The sequence below is a fragment of the Hylobates moloch genome, unplaced genomic scaffold (genome assembly GCF_009828535.3).
Source record: "Hylobates moloch isolate HMO894 unplaced genomic scaffold, HMol_V3 SCAFFOLD_16, whole genome shotgun sequence".
NCBI lineage: Eukaryota > Metazoa > Chordata > Mammalia > Primates > Hylobatidae > Hylobates > Hylobates moloch.
Window position 1 is genome coordinate 24228297 of NW_026652291.1, and position 19893 is coordinate 24248189.

The following is a 19893-nucleotide window of genomic DNA, read 5'->3' on the forward strand; positions in this document are numbered from 1 at the left end:
ATAATTTTAAAATTTGCAGAGGTCTAATTTTGAGAATCAAATGAATTGTTCTGAAGATTGGAGGGGAGTGATGGCTTGATGTCTTTAGCCAATAGTAAAGAACAGCAGTGTTCTGTGACTGCATAAAATGAGGTTGGATATTGTTTGAGCCAACTTGAATTTCAGGAATGTAGTTTTGAAGCCTAAACTTTAGAATGTCAACAATGAGTCAATTTTAGAAGAGATCATAGAAGGACTAACAAAGCTTGTATTGCCAATCAAATCAGAATCTTAGTTAAATGCTAATAATATGGCAGAGTTCTTGCTTACCTGTGGGTGGATAAGGGCTGATACAGCATTTGGCGAAAATAGCATCAGATGTAGGTAAACTTGCTTTAACACATTTTTAATTAGGAAATTTAAGAGGGCTTTCTCCTGGCTTTAAGAACATTCCTTCATGAAGGGCTTAGGGCTGGTAAATGGATTGCTTTTTCAGTTGTGACTTTGTACTTCTATTAATATAAAAATATTTACCATTTATTACCCAACATGACTTCAGTGTTGACTGTGTGGATTATTTGGCCCATGAAACTTTCCTACATTTATTTTTTGCAAATTGTCCTGTCCTGTGACAGAATGCAGTTAGTTTCTTTACTTGTCTGTAGAATCTCTATTTCCTGGCTACTCATCACTTTCTTGTTTTTGTCTAGCTAAGCCCACTGTCTTTCTGATTGCAGTCACTTGGTTCATGCTGGAAATACGTTTGTATACATGTTTGTAGAATAAATAATACTTTATAGGAAATCAAAGAAAAGGGGAGACAGAGCTCTTTTCATGCAACAAATACTGTTTATGATGTCCCTTGGCACTATTCTTGGAGCTTGAGATACCCTAATGATTAAAACAGAGCAGTCCCTGCCATTGGGAAGCTTACTCCAATTAGGGGAGATAGATGCTAAAACATAATAAATTAGGATTTATTTATTTATTTAAAACATAATAAAATATTTATATGTTAGAAGCTGATAATTGGTATGGAAAAATAAAGAGCAGGGAAAGAGGACAGGTTTGGTTTCAGTTTTAAAATAGGATAGTCATAGTAGGTCTTTGGAGAAAATGACATTTTAGCAAAGACTTGGAAAGAGTTAGCCCTGTCATCTGGTGGCAGAGTCTGTTGGATGTGAGGAACAGCAAGGAGGCCTGTGTGGCTAGACTGGAGGGAAGGGGAGAGTACAGTAGTAGGTAGAGAGGTAAGGGAAGGCAGATGGTAAGGATTTTGTAAGGACATGGCTCTTACTCTTAAGTGAATCAAAAAGTTACTGGAAGGTTTCAGTGAGACAAATGATATGAACGGATGTAAATTTTGAAAGGATTACCTTGCTTTCTTTGTAGAGAGCATAATATGAGGAGGAAGCAGTGGTTGCTGAAACAAGGAGACTATTTAGGGGGATATTATAATAATTCAAATGGGAGATAATCATGACTCAGCCTATGGTGATGGGGTGATGGTATTAAAGTTGGTGAGAAGTAGTTGGATCTTGGATTTGTTTTGAAGGGAGAGTGTTAACAGGATTTCCTGACTCTGAGATTTGTGGTAGAAAAGAAAAAGGAATCAAGAATGACTCTCAAGATTTTTTTTGATGAGGATTCTGAAAGAAGGATGGTGATACCATCAGTTCAGATGAGGAAAAGCTGCATGTGGAGCTGGTTGGACATGCCAAGTGTAGTATGTCTGTTAGACATTCAAGTCATCAATCTTAAGATGCTACTTTAGCATTTACGTAGTGTATTTAGACCAGAGGTATAATTAGTTCTTTTTTTTTTTTTTTTTTTTTTTTTTTTTTTGAGACAGACTTACGCTCTGTCGCCCAGGCTGGAGTGCAGTGGCGCGGTCTTGGCTCACTGCAACCTCTGCCTTTTTTTTTGTATTTTTAGTAGAGACGGGGTTTCACCGTGGTCTGGATGTCCTGACCTTGTGATCCACCCGCCTCAGCCTCCCAAAGTGTTGGGATTACAAGCGTGCGCCACTGTGCCCGGCCAATTAGTTCTTAATCCAACAGTCTCTACCCTACCTGCTGTTTTACATTTATTGTGCTTTGTTTTGCTTTAATAAGTAAGAAAAGTTTGAATCCAGAAGAAGAACATGAGAGTAGTTTCTAAATAAGATGAAGCTTGTTTGAGTGATTTTTTTTTTTTTTTAAGTCTCAAAAAGCAGAGCTAGGATCAATAAATGGAAGTTGGAGAAGCAGATTTCACTAAGGGTAAACTCTGAAAGATTTTACAAGACAGCTGTTCCAAAAAGGAATAACTTAATTTGAAATTCTTTGCTTACTGTTTCTAATCATATTTAAGAAGATACTGCACAACCGTTTGCCAGGAATATGTCATAAAGAATGTTTGCACTGGGAGGTTAGGCCATGGAATTTTAGGAATGAAATCTCAGAAAATATCCGTACCTGGCTGGGTGCAGTGGCTTACGCCCGTAATCCCAGCACTTTGGGAGGCCAAGGTGGGCGGATCACCTGAGGTCAGGAGTTGAAGACCAGCCTGGCCAACCTGGTGAAACCCATCTCTACAAAAATACAAAAATTAGGCGGGCGTGATGGTGAGTGCCTGTAATCCCAGCTACTCAGGAGGCTGAGGCAGGAGAATCACTTGAACCTGGGAGGGGGAGGTTGCAGTGAGCCGAGATGGCGCCATTGCACTCTAGCCTGGGTAACAGAGTGAGACTCTTGTCTCAAAGAAAAAAAAGAAAAAGAAAATATCTGTACCTGTTGAGCATTTCTGCATTATTATATGAAACAGACTGATTTAGTAAAAGCGTACTGGACCAAGACTTGAAAATCATGATTGTCACTTAGTAGCAGTATACCTTTGGTCAAACCATTGAACCATATCCAAGCTGTCATTTCTTCTAGAAATGAAAACCTGAGCTAGTTTATTTATTTATTTATTTATTTATTTTTTTTAGGTACCTTTAGATCATAGAATAGGGAGAACCATGGGGCTTTCTTTGCAGAAGATATGGAACTTGAACATTAAATAATTAGTGTGACTTACTGGGAAAAGGAAGAAAGGTCACTTCAGTTCATTAAGTTTTACAACTCCTCTCCCCCACCAAATCCATGGAATTACAAACAACTAAGGACTATAAGTGAAGGCAAAGATGGGAGTGCCCAGAGCCTGTCCTTCAGCTCTTTTTGTTTAACTGTGGATGTACATAGTTTTTGAAATCTGCTGTAAGTGACTGGATGATTAGCATCCTTTAGATGTATTTTTAAAATACTGCTATGTATAAGATTCCATGTTAGGTCTTGAGAACTCTATAAGGAGTTTTATTTTGGTAGAAGAAATGAGTCCATAATTATATTACTTACAAATAATGTAAGAAATATCAATGAAAATACCATTGGGAATTTAACAGTGGAAAAGAATAGTTTTAGCCGGTAAGATTTGGGAAAGCTTTGTGGAGGAGTCTTTTTGAGGTAGACCTTGAAAATATAGATGCAAACCTGGTAGAGAGATAAGACATTTTGTAAAGAAATATTTTTTGTTTAGTACTTAATGAACACAAGTACTAAAAGCTATAAAATAGTACTAATTACAGATAAATTTGTTTTTAGACCCACCTAGTGAGTGAGTTTTGTGTGTGTGTGATTTTTTTTGTTCTTTTTGGTGAAATTAAACTTTATTAAGAAACCAATTCTTAGGCCAGGTGCTGTGACTCATGCTTGTAATCTCAACACTTTGGGAGGCTGAGACAGAAGGATCACATGAGGCCAGGAGCTCGAGCCCGGCCTGCACAACATAGGGAGACCCTGCTTCTACAAAAACAAACCAATTTGCAAATACAATACTGTAAATACTGTTTTGTGGGGTGTGTGTGTGTTTGTGTGTGTGTGTGTGTGTGTATGTATGGGTTTTTTGTTACTTGTTTTCTCTGTTTTCTGATTGTATCTCAATTTTTAAAATTTTGTTTTTGTTTAGATACACAGAAGTAAAAACAAATGGAAATTTCATCTCAAGGATGGCATTATGAATCTTAATGGAAGAGATTATATATTTTCCAAAGCCATTGGAGATGCAGAATGGTGAAGAGTTGCTTTTTTTCTTTTATAAATAAACTTAAAAAAAATGTAAAGTGGACAGTTTGAAACTTGGGGCATATGCCAACCAAAACTTCATTTCTGCATGTCAGAAAAGTGCAGTAGAAGCAAAGCTACTGGAACAAAGATAGACCTTGACAACATAGACACTACTTACTGGCAAGCCATGGAACTGTAGCACCTGGGGTTGTTGGGTGGGAGGGTTGGGGTTTTGTGTAGGAAAACCATAATTGTTGATTTTAAATACAGGTACCTGCCACCGGTAATTAGCATGTAAAGCTTTGTCTATATTCCTTCCTCCAACTTGGGTTCAATCAGAAGATACTTGTTGGAATGAACTGAAGAAACTTCCGTTTTGATAGATTGAACTGAAACTGCTTATTGTATGTGGTTATATTTGGTAAAAGTTGCGTGTGAGCTTTTTACAAAAGGGTAAGAATTGTGTTGAATTTTAATTCACTTGTATAAGAAAACAGTTTAAAACTCTCATAATAGGTCTTAAATATTTTTACTTGCTATTCTCCCTCAGTGATATATACCTCTTCCTTTCCAGCTTTATGAAACATCTATTTAAGATTTAAAGTTATCAGTGTTCATAGTTTGGAGATAAAATTTGACCCAGGAATGGATATTTATTTTAATTAGGTTTTCATACTTACTAAATGTAATTAAAGACTTGGGTCTTGTCTGAGTTTAGTGGAATTGAAATCACAACTTTAATTCCTTACAGAAAAACTTAATTTGTTTCTTTTAGTGCCACACCTTAAAAAGAAGCCCAAAACTAGCTCCTCAGGAATATAGTTTTATTTTGCAAGCATACCATCTAGCTGAAATTGTACACACGTGAATATATGTAGACTTTTCCTGTTGGGCTGAAGTGTGTGCTTATAAATGTGTTTAGTTTTTAAGCTAAACATTCAGTTAACAGTCTGTGCATTGATTAGCATAGGACAGGTGGTGAGGACCTGGATTTTTATTAAACAATTTAGTAATTATAAAAGTTTCTTGTGTTTACTAGTAAAGAATTTTAAAAATCTATTATTCTAATTCAACAAGTTTTTAAAATCAACTTTGTAATTTGAGGGGAAAATTTGGGGGGAAGAGGTGGGCGGGCCACTAAGTTACCTCTCTTTTGTTTGGTGGCCCTTCCAGGCCATTGAAAATAAAGACGTTGGCTCCAGTTTGCACATCGGGAAGAAAGCATAGAAATTTGACTTGTATATTAAAAATAATAGAAATGTAATATGTATATTAAGAATGCATAGGTCTGTATTCTGTAAGGGGCTCTGAAGAACAATATGGCACTGCTGTGTTCAGTGTGAATTCACTGCCTGGGAGAACTGCAGGAATGCTTGTCTTCACCATTGTGTTCTTACAACGAATTCAACTTTCCATGATTTATCTTGACAAAATTTACGTGTGTTTAGGTTACTTGTATATTGATATATTTTTTTAATCTTCAGTTTTTGTCTTCCTTTTGCCTTTGTGTTTTCAGAAGTAACACATAAACTTTTTAAAGTACATTACAAAGAAGAAAACTGTGAGCTATTATATAGTGTTTCTTTTTTAACACAAATCTTTTAACTTTAAAAAAAGGCAAAAATTTTTTTTTCTACTTTCCACCCAACTTACCACCTTGATCTCTTTAACTTATGTTCTCAACTTTGGTGTAAATGGTGGTGTCTAGCATGCTAGTAGTTAGATTTTATTTAGATGCCATAACTGGTAATACAGCTTTTATTTTGACTATATTAATTTAGTTTTTTGAGGGGAAGTTTGTTTATTCTGCGACTCTCAAAGTACACAGAGGTTTTAAAATATATATTATTATTAATAAGACTGAGAGAAGAGGAAATAGGAGAGAGTAACATCACAGAAGTCCTGTTGTTCAACTGTTCTTCAATATAGTTGCTAGTAGGTTTGTATTTACTCAGTAAAGAAGTCAGTGACCTGAACTACCTATAGAAATTCAGCAGTGCTGCAGTGTTGCTTAAGTGAAACCCTTTGGCTATGTAGTAGTTTTTATGCTACTGAAACTTGGATTACTGTATGATATTCAGCTTGTCTTGGGCCCTCTATGTAGACATTCATATTCATAGTAGCGTTGTATACTGGCCTGTTTTTATAACTTTATTTTTCAAATATTAACAACCACTGCTTTCAGAGTGGTTATTTTGTTATTTTTGAAGCAGGAAATAACCATTTGTATTTGCACCTGTGTATTGCATATTAATTATGGTATACTTGGCAAATGCTTTTCTTTTACCTGTGAAAATTCTGAAAGCTGGTCCAAGCTACATTGCATACCAAATTGTGCTCTTATATATTATTTGCATCGTGTCCTTTCTAATCAAATAGCATGTTTTAGTTTTATTATAGTAGCTTTTGCTGTAAGAATGTCACTTGCTTATCTTTTATTGTACTTGAATTCTTAATCATGCTTTTAACATTATATTTAACAAATCATTTCATATTAGGTTCCATTAAAATGTCATTCCTTTGAAAAGGCAAGGGATTTCCACTTTCAGAATTTGAAAATGAAAGTAGCATGTTTATCTAAAGGCAGAAAATAGTTCAGACTTGGTATTATGAAAATAAGTAATGGTTTCTGGAGAGGATTTGTTTAGATTTGCACAGATGGTGATGGCACCTTTTACTTAAATTAACATTAATCAACAGTGCTAAGGAAAATTTACACAAAATTACAAGATAAAACATGGAAATGTGTGCCTTTCAGTATACAAACTCCTGCTTGGTGGTCATTTGGGTAATCAGACCATTTGAATGCCTGAGAGCATGTTTAATTTCTGTGGAGTGCCACATATGGCTAAAACAACTCTTTAATGTGCAATTAATTTCTAGAGTAAAATGTCTGTTATGTGAGGGGGATCTTTATATTGGGCTTTTCTATTTTTTAAATGTTCACATTTTCTGTTAATTAAAATGCCATCATAATGTCACATTTACACTGTTGCCTCTTTTAAAAGCAAAGCCACTTTCTTGTTCTAAGATTACATCAAGACTTGAGCAGTGTGTAGTAATTAAAATGTGTGCTTAATGAGCATAATAGATTTCTGGTTCTAGGAAATAACATATAACTTTTATATGAATATTTTCTTTTGCTATAGTGATTTTTTTTTTCTTGGCTTTTATGGAGGAATGAAAAAGAGTTGTCTCCCTCTAAGAGTAATTTTTGATTCTCATAGCAATAATGTCACCATTCTTATCAGAGGGTAAATACCCCTTGTATAGGAAAACAGACGTAATTTCCTCTTGGGAGTTCTCCTTATGACCTAGCATTTTCTTCCACTTGAGAAAATTCCTGTTTTTCCGATTATTTCATCTTAAAGTTTTTTTTGAGCTTTTGTGCAATGTAATAGTTTATTGATCCATCTTTGTACATTTTCATTTTATGTCATGTCTTTCTCCCACCTACCTGTCAGAATCAGCTATAGCAGATTTTGAATTCTTTAGTTTAAAAATAGTTGCTTTATTTGTTTCCTCGTGAGTTTGTTAAATAGCTTTGCATTTTAGTCCTCTGTTATGCTATGAAAATTATATGAAGTTTATATTCTTCCCTTTTTAAGCCTGCCTTACTCTGTCTTTTGTCAGTCTATGGTTTAATGAAGAACACACCAAACTAACATTTTTGTTTATTTTGAGGAACAAAAAAACTTTTTCTCTTCTCTTTTAAGGGAAGTTACTACACATTGAGTTAGTAACTACTCTTTCAGTCAAGGTTCCTTAATCAGTCCAGTCTGCATCAGGACTATGACTTGGGGGGCGGGGCTAATCCTTTTTGCTGTTCTGAGCTACTATTGTCAACTGCTGTTGTACATACTGTTATGTGTAATGGCGTAAATATATTTATTATGTTTGTAAAATTCATTGCAGATCAAGGTTGCTCTTCTGTGATATATGGGATATTATGTTTTAAAGACCATCTTGGAATACAATTAGAGAACTTAGTATTTTGATGTACTAAGACCTATTTTAAGTTTAATATTCTACCTTTGCAAAAACTTTAATTAAAGATGTTATTTAAAAAAAATGTTGCTTGCTTTGCTTACTAGTATATGGCATTGTTATAGATAATTGAATAAAATACAATTTAGAAAGGAAAATGCTTTACATTGTTAATGAGAATTCCATTTAACAACAACAAAAAGATGCTAAATTCTGTACCTTAAAGATAAGTAGATTGAGATGTCAATTTGAGTTAGTAAACTGTGTTACAAATTATTAATAGTAGCTTTTAAAAAGTTGTATTTTCCAGTCACACAGGAATTTAGGTTGGGCGAATTCACACTAACAAATTATAACTAAAAATTGGTATAATTAACATTGTTTTTCAAAATAAAGATTACTCCTTGTGAAATATTAATAATTAACATACTGTATTAAATAAGTATTTCTACTCCAAAGTATAGATTACTTAGGATAAAAACATGGTTATTTCTCTGTTTAGCCAAACCACTTCAGAGGTTATAAATAATTGCATATTAGGAGAATTGGATTACTGAGGTTTGTATTGCGTATTGAATATATTTTGTGTTATTTTAGAAGATACTAAATAGCAGGTATTTTAATTTTATAGTTAATTCAGCTGAATCATTAAGAAGCTCGCCTTTTTGTATTTTTTTATCCTGTTAACAGACTATCTAGAAAACATGGAAATTTTAACTATTAACATAATCATAATAAAGACATCTTATTTATTGCCAGCAAATCTTGTATTTTGCAGTTTAATTCAAGCTCCTACTTTGATTAAGCTTAAGCTTTTGGCTTTTGTTTCTCCATCTGTAAAATGACAAGATTTTGAGGATGAAATGAGGTGTGATGCATGTAAAGCTCTTAGGCTGGTGCCTATTACACACGGTCAGCACTCAGATGTCACAATTATTTGCTTAATTTCATAGTTTGCATAATTTAAAATTATTCGTGAACCAGAAAAAATTAACGGTCAAAAATAACAAAAACAAATTGAGAGCCAGTGAAAGAGTTCATTATAACCAAACAATCCTGGAAGGGTAAGTTGGTGAAACAATGCATCTGGCTACAGCAGAAAGTATCAGAGGGAAGAAAACTGAGTGCTGGGTATGGGAGAGGGATAATCAAACAGTGGGAGGGCTTTTAAGCTCCCTCTCTCCCCCCGCCAAAAAAATCCTCAATTATATGTCTAAATAAGTTGAATTTTTCTCAAAGCTAAAACTATGATAGAACTATCATTTTAAAAATCACTTTTCCAAATATGAATGGAGTCTGTCCAGTTCATTTAAGGAGCAAAACAGGGTTGTCAAACATTGAAGATACGGTTACATCACTCTGATTCTCACAATGTCTCCTCCACTTTGAAAAAGAGTACATTGACTTCTCTGTGTTGACAGAACCTCCATGCTAATGATGCATAGGTTAGGGTGACATTGCTGAGTGGGGCAAATGGGGCCAGGAAAACTAAAGTTCACCCAGGTTAGTTGCAAGAGATGAAGAGAGTGAAGTTTTTTTTTTTTTTGAGACAAGAGTCTCGCTCTGTCGCCCAGGCTGGAGTGCAGTAGCACCATCTCAGCTCATTGCAAGCTCCGCCTCCCGGGTTCACACTATTCTCCGGCCTCAGCCTCCCAAGTTAACTGGGACTACAGGTGCCCGCCACCACGCCTTCCTAATTTTGTTTTTGTATTTTTAGTAGAGATGGGGTTTCATCGTGTTAGCCAGGATGGTCTCGATCTCCTGACCTCGTGATCCGCCCGCGTTAAGAAGTCACCTGTCACTGGATCCAGAAACGGACCAAAATCTGAGAGGTGATCAGACTGAGGCTTACACTCAGGACTTTGAGTCTTAAGAGCATGAAACAAAGTTGCAGGATCAGTCAGAGGTCCTATATATGTTCAGGTCTGGTGGTGTGATAGTGACTGGGGCAAGAGTGCTATTGGCAACCTCTTAAGCAGACTTTTGCTGCAAACTACTGTACCCTTCCAATCCCTTTTCTGCTTAAAATAAGTCTGTTTCTGTTGTTTGCAACCAAGAAAGAAAAGCATTATTCATGCAAAGTATGTCTTAAGAATCACCTTTCCCTTGTAGGAGTCTTTTGCCGTCACAATTAGCCCCTTCTTCCCATTAGACATTCAATATCCTATTCAGAAATCTTCAGTGAATTACCAAAATAGCAATACTTGTAATATCAGCATCACAATTGTGGTTGGCTGATTATCTTTGAACATAAAGGAGTTTGTCGCATTTAAGCCCATTATATTTTGTGTAATTCATGTATTCCGCAAATACTTGAATACCTCCTATGTGTACCGTGACAACCAGACCCATATTCAAACTGCCTACAGTCTTGATGAAGTGACTGATTGGTAGAATTGGCAGAGTCCCTTCAAGATTCTTCATCCCTTGCATAGCCTCTCTCTGGGGGCCAATTGGGGCCTCAGTGGATGAGGCCACTGGAGGTCCATTTGTAGGAGTTGAACGAGCACAGATTCCAAAGTCCTTGACATCTTCCTGAACTTGTTCTAGCACAAGTCTGCTTTGATCGACTTTCCAAGACTTCCTCTCCTTCTTGGTGTGTGAAATTTATAAAGACCCTGTGCTCTATCTTGAGATGGCACTCAGTTTTTAAGTTCTACATTATAAAGAGGGTGTGTGATATATATACTTAGTGTTATTTTCATGTTCTTAAAGCCTCCTTTTTGACATGCTCCATGTGTTCTGGAGCCTTTCCATAGAATTCGTCTCCCACAACCAAGAGTTCCTGTTCTCAAGGAGGGTATTAAGGGTAGAAGGACACTGAAAGATTTTACAGACACAGCTTTTGTGGAGCAGAGAGAAGTGTTTGGAAATACTGGTTTTGAAGTATGCAAGTATGCAGCAAGTATGAAGAAAAGGGGGATGGGGACTCGGAATAAATACTTGTTGAGTGCCAAATGCATTGCCTGTTTTTTTCAGATACACACGGTAGCCTTGAGGGTGGTTATTTTTATCTTCATTTTACAGATGAGTTGATGGAGCTTTGTGGAGGCCAAGTAATTTGCCTAAGGCCACACAGCAAGACCATAGTTTGAAGCTAGGGCAGATTGGCAGAGTGAGGTCAAGATACTCCATCCCTAGCTTAGGATGGGATGGCTCTTTTCATCACCTCAGTTTCCAGGAACAAATGGTTTCCATCTTAGCTACACCTGTTAATAAGAGGCTGTGGGCTTGCAGCAACCTGGTCTCTTGTTTCTGTTCAGAGGAGATATTCTGGGGACAGTTCTTCACTCTCCACTGTCTGTACTCCCCACTCTGAAAAGACAGAGAGACAAATGAAAACACTGGCTGGGACCATGACAGCAAAGTCCTTCTAAAGAGTCATTCAGTGAAGACTTGGGGATTGGCAAAGTAGTCAGTTCTGTTTTTGCTGTCTCCTAGTTCAATGAGTTAAAGGAAAAGAACATTTTCACGGAAAAAAAAAAATCAGTATGTTTGTTTGCCTGAAGGAGATCTGTCTAGCCTCACCTCATATCACTTCTCTTCTGGTGAATCTGATGGTGAAATAAGTTTCTTCCTAAGAGAGCTCCCTAATGCAATTAAGGTGGGCGTGGCTTCCGTGGGTTTTTAATGGCAGGATGCATCAGGAATATAGAAACTTGGAGACAAATGCCCTGTGGTTATTGTTATAATCTGAATGTTTCTACCCTCCCCAAATTCACATGCTGCAATTCTAACCCAAGGTGATGGTATTAGACGGGGTGTCTTTGGGCAGCGAGGGCATAATGCACTTAATGAAGAGACTCAGAGAACTAGCTAGCCCCTTCCACCATGTGAGAGTGCGACAAGGAACAGACTCTCACCAGACACCAAATCTGCTGGCTCCTTGATCTGGGACTTCTCAGTCTCCAGAACTCTGAGACATAAATGCCAATTGTTTAGAAACTACCAATTTCATGGTATTTTGTTAAGGCAACCTGAACAGACTTAAGATAGTTACTGAAAAACCCCACTTTAAATATGTGAGCATGGGAGCCCACATTGCTGGACAGCCTCATGGTAAAGCTATCAAATCCTGCTCTTGGCATATTTTGCAGTAGTGTTGTGCCCAGGGAGGGCGGCAGTCAGTCCTGGGGGATGGGCAATAAGGAGGTGAACTGCTGGCTGAGAATATAAACACAATCATTATTAAATTGATTAAGTGTAGTGTGCTTTTTATATTACCATCTGCCAGCAATCCTAAACTATGTCAATGATAGAACACCTTCCCATAAGAAATAATTTTTTGTTCTAACTGGTCTAATTGTTACAGTTAGTGTTGAGAGTGTTTTTCCATTTTTTTTTTTTACCGTGATAAAACATATGTAAACGTTACCATTTTAGCCATTGTTAAGCGTACAGTTCAGTGGCATGAAACACATTAATGTTTAGTTTTAATAAAATATTTGTTAGCTTGTTTTTTTACATTTCACATACATGAAATAAGCCAATCACAAAAAGATAAATACTACACAATTCCACTTAAATGAGGTTATCTACAGTGATCACATTCTTAGAAACAAAAAGTAGAATGGTGGTTACTCTGGACTGGGGGAAGCAGGAAATGAGAAATTGTTCAATGGATACAGAGATTGAGTTTTGCAAGATGAAAAAGTTCTAGAGATCTGTTGTACAACTATGTGAATGATCTTAACACTACTAAACTGTACAGTTAAAATTGGCTAAGATGGCAAATTTTATGTTGTGTGTGTGTGTTTTGTTTTTACTACAGTAGTAAAAAAGAATAGCTTATTATTATTATTATTATCATTTTTTAAGACATCATCTTGCTCTTGCCCAGGCTGCAATGCAGTGGCATGATGATAGCTCACTGCAGCCTCAACCTTCTGGGCTCAAGTGATACTCCTTCCTCAGCCTCCAGAGTAGCTGGGACTACAAGTACGTGCCACCATACCTGGCTAATTATTTTTTAGTAGAGATTAGGTCTTGCTATGTTGTCCAGGCTAGTCTCAAACTCCTGGGGTCAAGCAATCCTTCCACCTCGGCCTCCAAAGGTATTGGGATTACAGGCGTGAGCCACTGTGCCTGGCCTACATATATTTTAGTGAACATTGTGTTCAGTGTGGAAGTTAATTCAGACAACTCCTAGTTACATAGACCCCAACATGAGGGCACAGCTGCATTAGTTTGTTTCTAGAGTAGATTCTTGTAGGTTTAGAATTGTTTCTACTCACTTAGGGCTCAGCTCATGTCTCCAACTTCTGTGGTAGTGTCTATTTCTGTGTTTAAGCAGTAGAATAAAAAGGAAGAGTTAGAGCACAACGGCTGTAAGGAAAGAAACAAAATGTAGTTCTTTAATTACATCCTTCTATGTGACCACTGGGAATTTTTATTTCTGCTTAATAATGAAACAATGAAACGTGCGGACTGTGAAGTGCAATCATTTTGTTTGGTAAATGCAAATTTTAGTCCATACATGAAATACATTCATTTCATTTTATGATTATTATTGAAAATAATTGTGTCATATAAGAGAGGAAGAACGTGTTAAGAAATGAAATGTTCTGGATGTCAAATATGCTAAAAACCGGAAATCAGAGAATCAGAATCAGATCCTATTCTTCTTTTTTTTTTTTTTTCAGACAGAGTCTCGCTCTGTTACCCAGGCTGCAGTGCAGTGGTGCCATCTAGACTCACTGAAACCTTTGCCTGAAACTTCCACCTCCTGAGTTCAAGTGATTCTCCTGGCTCAGCCGCCCTAGTAGTTGGGATTACAAGTGTCCACCACCACACCTGGCTAACATTTGTATTTTCAGTAGAGATGGGTTTTCACCATGTTGGCCAGGCTGGTCTCGAATTCCTGACCTCAAGTGATCCACCCACCTCGGCCTCCCAAATTGCTGGGATTACAGGTGTGAGCCACTGTGCCTGGCCAGATCGTATTCTTTAATTATTTGAAAACAAACATTTTATTAACTGCAGAAATAGTGGCATGCTGGAGAAAGCATGGGCTTCAGAATTGGATAGACTTGAATTTGAATTCAGGCTCCACTCTCTCCTCGGCAGACCTTGGACAAGGCAGTTAAGCCCTTTGTCTGTTAAAAAAGGATAACAGTACCTCCCTTGTAAGGATGTTTTTGTCATGAATAAGGAGTGCAGAGCACATAGCACAGGTTTAAGCACAGAGCAGGCATGATGTGGGCTAGTGCATTAGTTTCCTATGGTTGCCATAACAAATGACCACAAACTGAGTGGCTTAAAACAACAATAAATTTTCGCTCTTTGTCTTCTCTTCACTACTTGGTTCTGAGAACTGGTTAGACTTTAGAAGCTGCTCAATTTCAGTATTTTCTTGCCCCTAGGTCTTAGCAACAGAAATAAAGTATATCAACGGGAATGGCTTCACTGCGTATGAGGAGGTCTTTTTTTTCTGATGAACCCTGGACGTAAGGGAACACATGACGAGAAGGTGAGAACTCTGGAGGGAGATGCTGTCCCTAAGCGAGGAAGTTTAAGGGAAAGGAATAGATCCCTGACAGGTTATAAGCATATTCAAGAAAAGGATGAATTAGAGTGAGAAGTCAGGTGGCCCAGTCAAGTGCTAAGTGGAGAGATAAGGACTTCACCTCTCTTGTATGAATTTTGCTGAACATTTTGCTGCCTTTTGCTAAGTTTTTCTTTTGAGCTTTAAAGTACTCATTATGAATTGTTCTGACTCTGGGCTTGGCAGAAAAGGTTTTGTTTTGCAACCAGCCAGGCACAACCAACCCTACTGATATCATTACTATCTCTTTTCATAAAGGAGTAGAATAAGGAAGCCAGCCACAGCTCTGTGATTTGGCATAAGATTTCAATTTGCCTCTCATCTGGACCTGGACATTGGGAGGAGGAGTGGGGTTGGCGGAAAGGGAGGAAGGGTCATAGCCATTGCCAATGCTATTGATGATCTAATCTGGAACAAAGGATCTTTTTCAGAGTGGGTCTGGGGTGGGAGAAAGAAAAGTTACCCTCCATTGACCATCAACCTTGCTCCTTGTTGCTTAATGAGGAGTGAAAGAAAGGGAACCATGGCAGGACCTCTCAAACAGCATGCAGCTGCTCCGAAACAGGGAGTAGACTTGTAGCTGTCCTCTCTCAAGCTCAATTTTTCAACTGCACTCCAGGATGCCATGGCTGTTGCTTGGTGTTGCTATACTTTAGTCTTTCATTTGGCAGAGAGAAGGAGAAAACTTGGGAGTTACCTGTGTGAAGCACATACTCACAGTCAGGACTCTTAGTTGCATGGTACAGGAACCCAACTCAATCTGGCTCGAGCAAAAATAGAAATGTAGTGACCCACTGAACTGTGATACCAGCTTCAAGCAAGACTAGAAACCAGGTTTAACTGAAGTTATCAAAGTGCTGTTTCTAGCTTCATCTCTTAGCCCAGCTTCACTTTAAGTTTTAATCTCACGTTTGTCTACCCTTGACAGACCCTTTATGTTTCAAAAGAAGATGGTGGCTACCCATGGCCCTACATACATATCCTTAAAGTTTGTGAGCCAAGATAATTTCTTATTTTAATTTTCTATTTTGAAACTTTTGTAGAAGTGCACCAATTGACCTGGTTGGGACCTGTGCACAATCCTTGGACTAATCACTGTATTCAAAAGAATGTAGGTTCATAATTGTATTAGTCCATTATCACACTGCTATAAAGAACTACCTGAGACTGAGTAATTTATAAAGAAAGGAGATTTAATTGACCCACAGTTCTGCGTGGCTGGGGAGGCTTCAGGAAACTTACAATCGAGCAAGGCGCATCTTACTATGGCGGAGGAGAGCGCGAGAGCAAAATGGGAAGTGCCACACTTATTTTATTTTATTATTTATTTTTAAGTTCCTGGGTACATGTGCAGGATGTGCAGGTTTATTACATAGGTAAACGTGTGCTATGGTGGTTTGCTGCACCTATCAACCCATTGACTAGGTATTAAGCCCAGCATGCATTAGCTCTTTTCCCTAATGCTCACCCTCCTGCCTTCCCCCAGCAGGCCCCAGTATGTGTTGTTCCCTTTCCTATGTCTATGTGTTCTCATTTTTCAGCTCCCCCTTATAAGTGAGACTATGCGGTGTTTGGTTTTCTGTTCCCACATTAGTTTGCTGAGGATAATGGCTTCCAGCTTCATCCATGTCCCTGCAAAGGACATGATCTTGTTCCTTTTTATGGCTGCATAGTATTCTATGGTATATATATACCACATTTGCTTTATCCAGGCAATCATTGATGGGCATTTGGGTCGATTGTGCCATACTTTTAAACCATCAGATCTCGTGAGAACTCACTCACTGTCATGAGAACAGCAAGGGGGAAATCCACCCCCATGATCTAATCACCTCCCACCAGGCCTCTCTCCTGACACATGGGGATTACAATTACATATGAGATTTGGGTGGGGACATAGAGCCAAACCATATCAAGAATTGTCCCAAGTTGGGTTACATGCCTACCTCTACCCAAAGAAGGAAGGGTACACACCATTATTGTCAGCTTGACAAGGACCACATCAGGGAAAGAACATGTAAAGCAAAAGTAGTTGCAGTTTCTTTTATTCACTCATTGATTCATTTGCTAATTCAGTGTATCCAAATAACCAAGAGCCTACAATGTGACAGATACTATTCCAGGTGCTAGGGATATGATGGAGAGCATAACAGGCCAAGCCCCTGCTCTCACAGAGCTTACATTCTAGTTGGGAAAGACAAATGCTTAGTAAGTAGAAATTTAAAATTAAATAAGTAGATAAATACGTAAACAATAAGTGCACTTGAGACCAGAAAAGGACAATGAAATATACAGTGTCCAGGGGAGTGAGTGCTACTCCAGGAAATGTGGCCGAGGAAGTCTTTTCCGAGGAGAAAACATTTAAGCTGAAACTTAAATGATGAGGAGGAGGTCTCATATAGAATAAAGAGACAGAGGAGGGGCAAATTCTCTCTCTCATCTCGAGCTAAAATATCCATCTTCTGCCCCTGAACATCAAAGCTCCCGGTTCTTCAGCCTTCAGACTCTGGGAGTTATACCATTGGTTTATCCAGTTTTCAGGCTGCTGGACTCAGACTCAATTCCACCATTATCTTTCCTGGTTCTCCAGCTTGCAGACAACATATTGTGAGACTTCTCAGTCCCCATAATTGCATGAGCCAATTTTCATAATAAACCTATTATCTTTCTCTCCCTCTTTCTGTCCATATATATAATTGATCTAGTGGCTGGACCAATTTACATTTCTCCCAACAGTGTATAAGTGTACCTTTTCTCCACAGCTTCGCCAACGTCTGTTATTTTTTTGACTTCTTAACAAAAGCCCATTCTGAGTGTTGTGAGGAGATATCTCATTGTGTTTTTTATTTGCATTTCTCTGCTGATTGGTGATGATGAGCACTTTTCATATGTGTGTTGGCCTCTTGTTAATCTTTTGAGAAATGTCCATGTCCTTTGCCCACCTTTTAATGGGGTTGTTTGTCTTTTTGCTTGTTCAATTAAGTTCCATATGTATATTCTATTAGTTTTGTTTCTCTGAGAACCCTGACTAGCAAAGACCTGAAAACCTACATCTTTAAAATCAACAACAACAACAAAAAACTCCTGGGTTAAGCAACAGATTGCTCATAACTGAAAAAAGAATTAGTGAACTGAGAGTAGTCCTAAGGAAATTACCTGAAATACAGCACAAATAAATAAAGATATAAAAAATAGGAGAGGTTGCTGCATGGTGATTATAGTGAAGAAGGCAATCACACATTAATTAGGAGTTCCCATAGAAAAAGATGAAAGAAAGGCAATATTTGAAGAGATATTAATCATGATTTTTCTTTTTACTTTTTCAACTTTGATTTTAGGATCATCAGGTTCATGCACAGGGTTGTTACAGAGGTATTATGCTGTGTGATGCTGAGATTTGTGGTATGAATGAAGCCATCACCCTGGTAAGGAGGAGAGTATCCAATAGGTAATTTTTCAACCCATGCCCCTGTCCTTCTCTCCCCATTCTAGTAATCCTCAGTGTCTGTTGTTCCCATTTTATGTTCATGTGTACCCAATGTTTAGCTCCCACTTATAAGTGAGAAAACGTGGTATTTGGTTTTCTGCTTCTGCATTAGTTCACAGGATTTCATTCATTTTTTTTTTTTTTTTTTTTGAGACCAAGGTCTGTCCTTTTTTCCCCGGCTGGGTTGCAGTGAGCCGAGATGGCGTCACTGCAAACTCTGCCTCCTGGGTTCACGCCATTCTCCCGCCTCAGCCTCCCAAGTAGCTGGGACTACAGGCGCCCACCACAACGCCCAGCTAATTTTTTTGTATTTTTAGTAGAGACGGGGTTAGCCAGGATGGTCTCAATCTCCTGACCTCATGATCTGCCTGCCTTGGCCTCTCAAAGTGCTGGGATTACAGGCGTGAGCCACCACACCTGGCTGGATTTCATTCTTTTTGATCACGGCATTGTATTCCATGGTGTGTACCTACCACATTTTCTTTATCCAGTCCACTGTTGGTGGGCACCTGTGTTGATTCCATGTTTTTTCTATTGTGTGTTGTGCTGCAGTGAACACACAGGTATCCTTTTGGTAGAACAATTTGTTTTTCTTTGCGTATACACCAAGTAATGGGATTGCTAGGTTGACTGGTAGCTCAACTTTTAGTTCTTTGAGAAATCTCTAAACTGCTCTCGGCGTTCCATATAAATCTTAGGATAGTTTTTTCTAATTTTGTGAAAAATGATATTGGTAGTTTGATAGAAATAACATTGAATCTGTAAATTGCTTTGGGCAGTATGACCATTTTAATAATATTGATTGTTCCAACCCATGAACATGGAATGTTTTTCCATTTATTTGTGTCATCTCTGATTTCTTTCAGCAGTATTTTGTAGTTCTCCTTGTAGAGATCTTTCAGTTCCTTGGGTAGATTTATTCCTAGGCATTTCTTTTTTGTGTGTGGCTATTGTAAATGAGATTGTGTTCTTGATTTGGTTCTCAGCTAGAATGTTATTGGTATATAAATGCTACTAATTTTTGTGCATTGATTTTGTGTTCTGAAACTTTACTGAAGTTGTTTATCAGTTCCAGGTGCCTTTTGGCAGAGTCTTTAGGGTTTTCTAGGTATAGAATCATATCATTAGTGAAGAGAAATAGTTTCGCTTTTTCTTCTCCTATTTGGATGCCTTGTATTTTTTTTCTCTTGCCTGATTGCTCTGCTTAGGACTTCCAAAACTATGTTGAATAGGTGTTTGAGAGTGGGCATGCTTATCTTATACTGGTTCTCAAGGGGAATTCCTTCAGCTTTTGCCTGTTCAGTATAATGTTGGCTGTGGATTATGTTCATTTGATGCTAAGCTTGTTGAGGAGGTTTTTTTTTTTTTTAATCATGAAGGGATATTGAATTTTATCAGAAGCTTTGTTTCCATCTATTTAGGTGATCATACGGTTTTATGTGGTGAATCACATTTATTGATTTGCATATGTTGAAACAGCCTTGCATCTCAGAAATAAAGCCTACTTTGTGGTGGTGAATTAACGTTTGATGTGCTGGTGGATATGGTTTACTAGCATTTTGTTGAGAATTTTTGTTTCTGTGTTCATCAAGAATATTGGCCTGAGGTTACTTTTTTTGTTGTTGGATCTGTGCCAGATTTTGGCATTAGGATGATGCTGAATTTGTAGAATAAGTTAAGGAGGAGGCCCTTCTCGATTTTTTGGAATAGTTTCAATAGGATTGGTACCAGTTCTTTGTACAGCTGGTAGAATTCAGTTGTGAGTCCATCTAATCCAGGGCTTTTTGTTTGTTTGTTTTTGTTAGTAGGTA

At 37.7% G+C, this 19893-nt stretch overlaps 1 protein-coding gene across 7 annotated transcripts in view; it reads left to right on the forward strand.

The window, feature by feature from the left end:
• GTF2A1 (general transcription factor IIA subunit 1) overlaps positions 1-4120 on the forward strand; it is a 63707-nt gene extending 59587 nt beyond the window's left edge. For all 7 annotated transcript variants that reach the window (XM_058429873.1, XM_058429872.1, XM_058429871.1 and 4 more), the window contains one exon: positions 3967-4120. In XM_058429873.1, the coding sequence (XP_058285856.1) occupies positions 3967-4074 (108 nt within the window). In that variant the 3' untranslated portion in view covers positions 4075-4120. The remainder of the gene's footprint in view (positions 1-3966) is intronic.
• The last annotated feature ends 15773 nt before the right edge of the window (positions 4121-19893 follow it).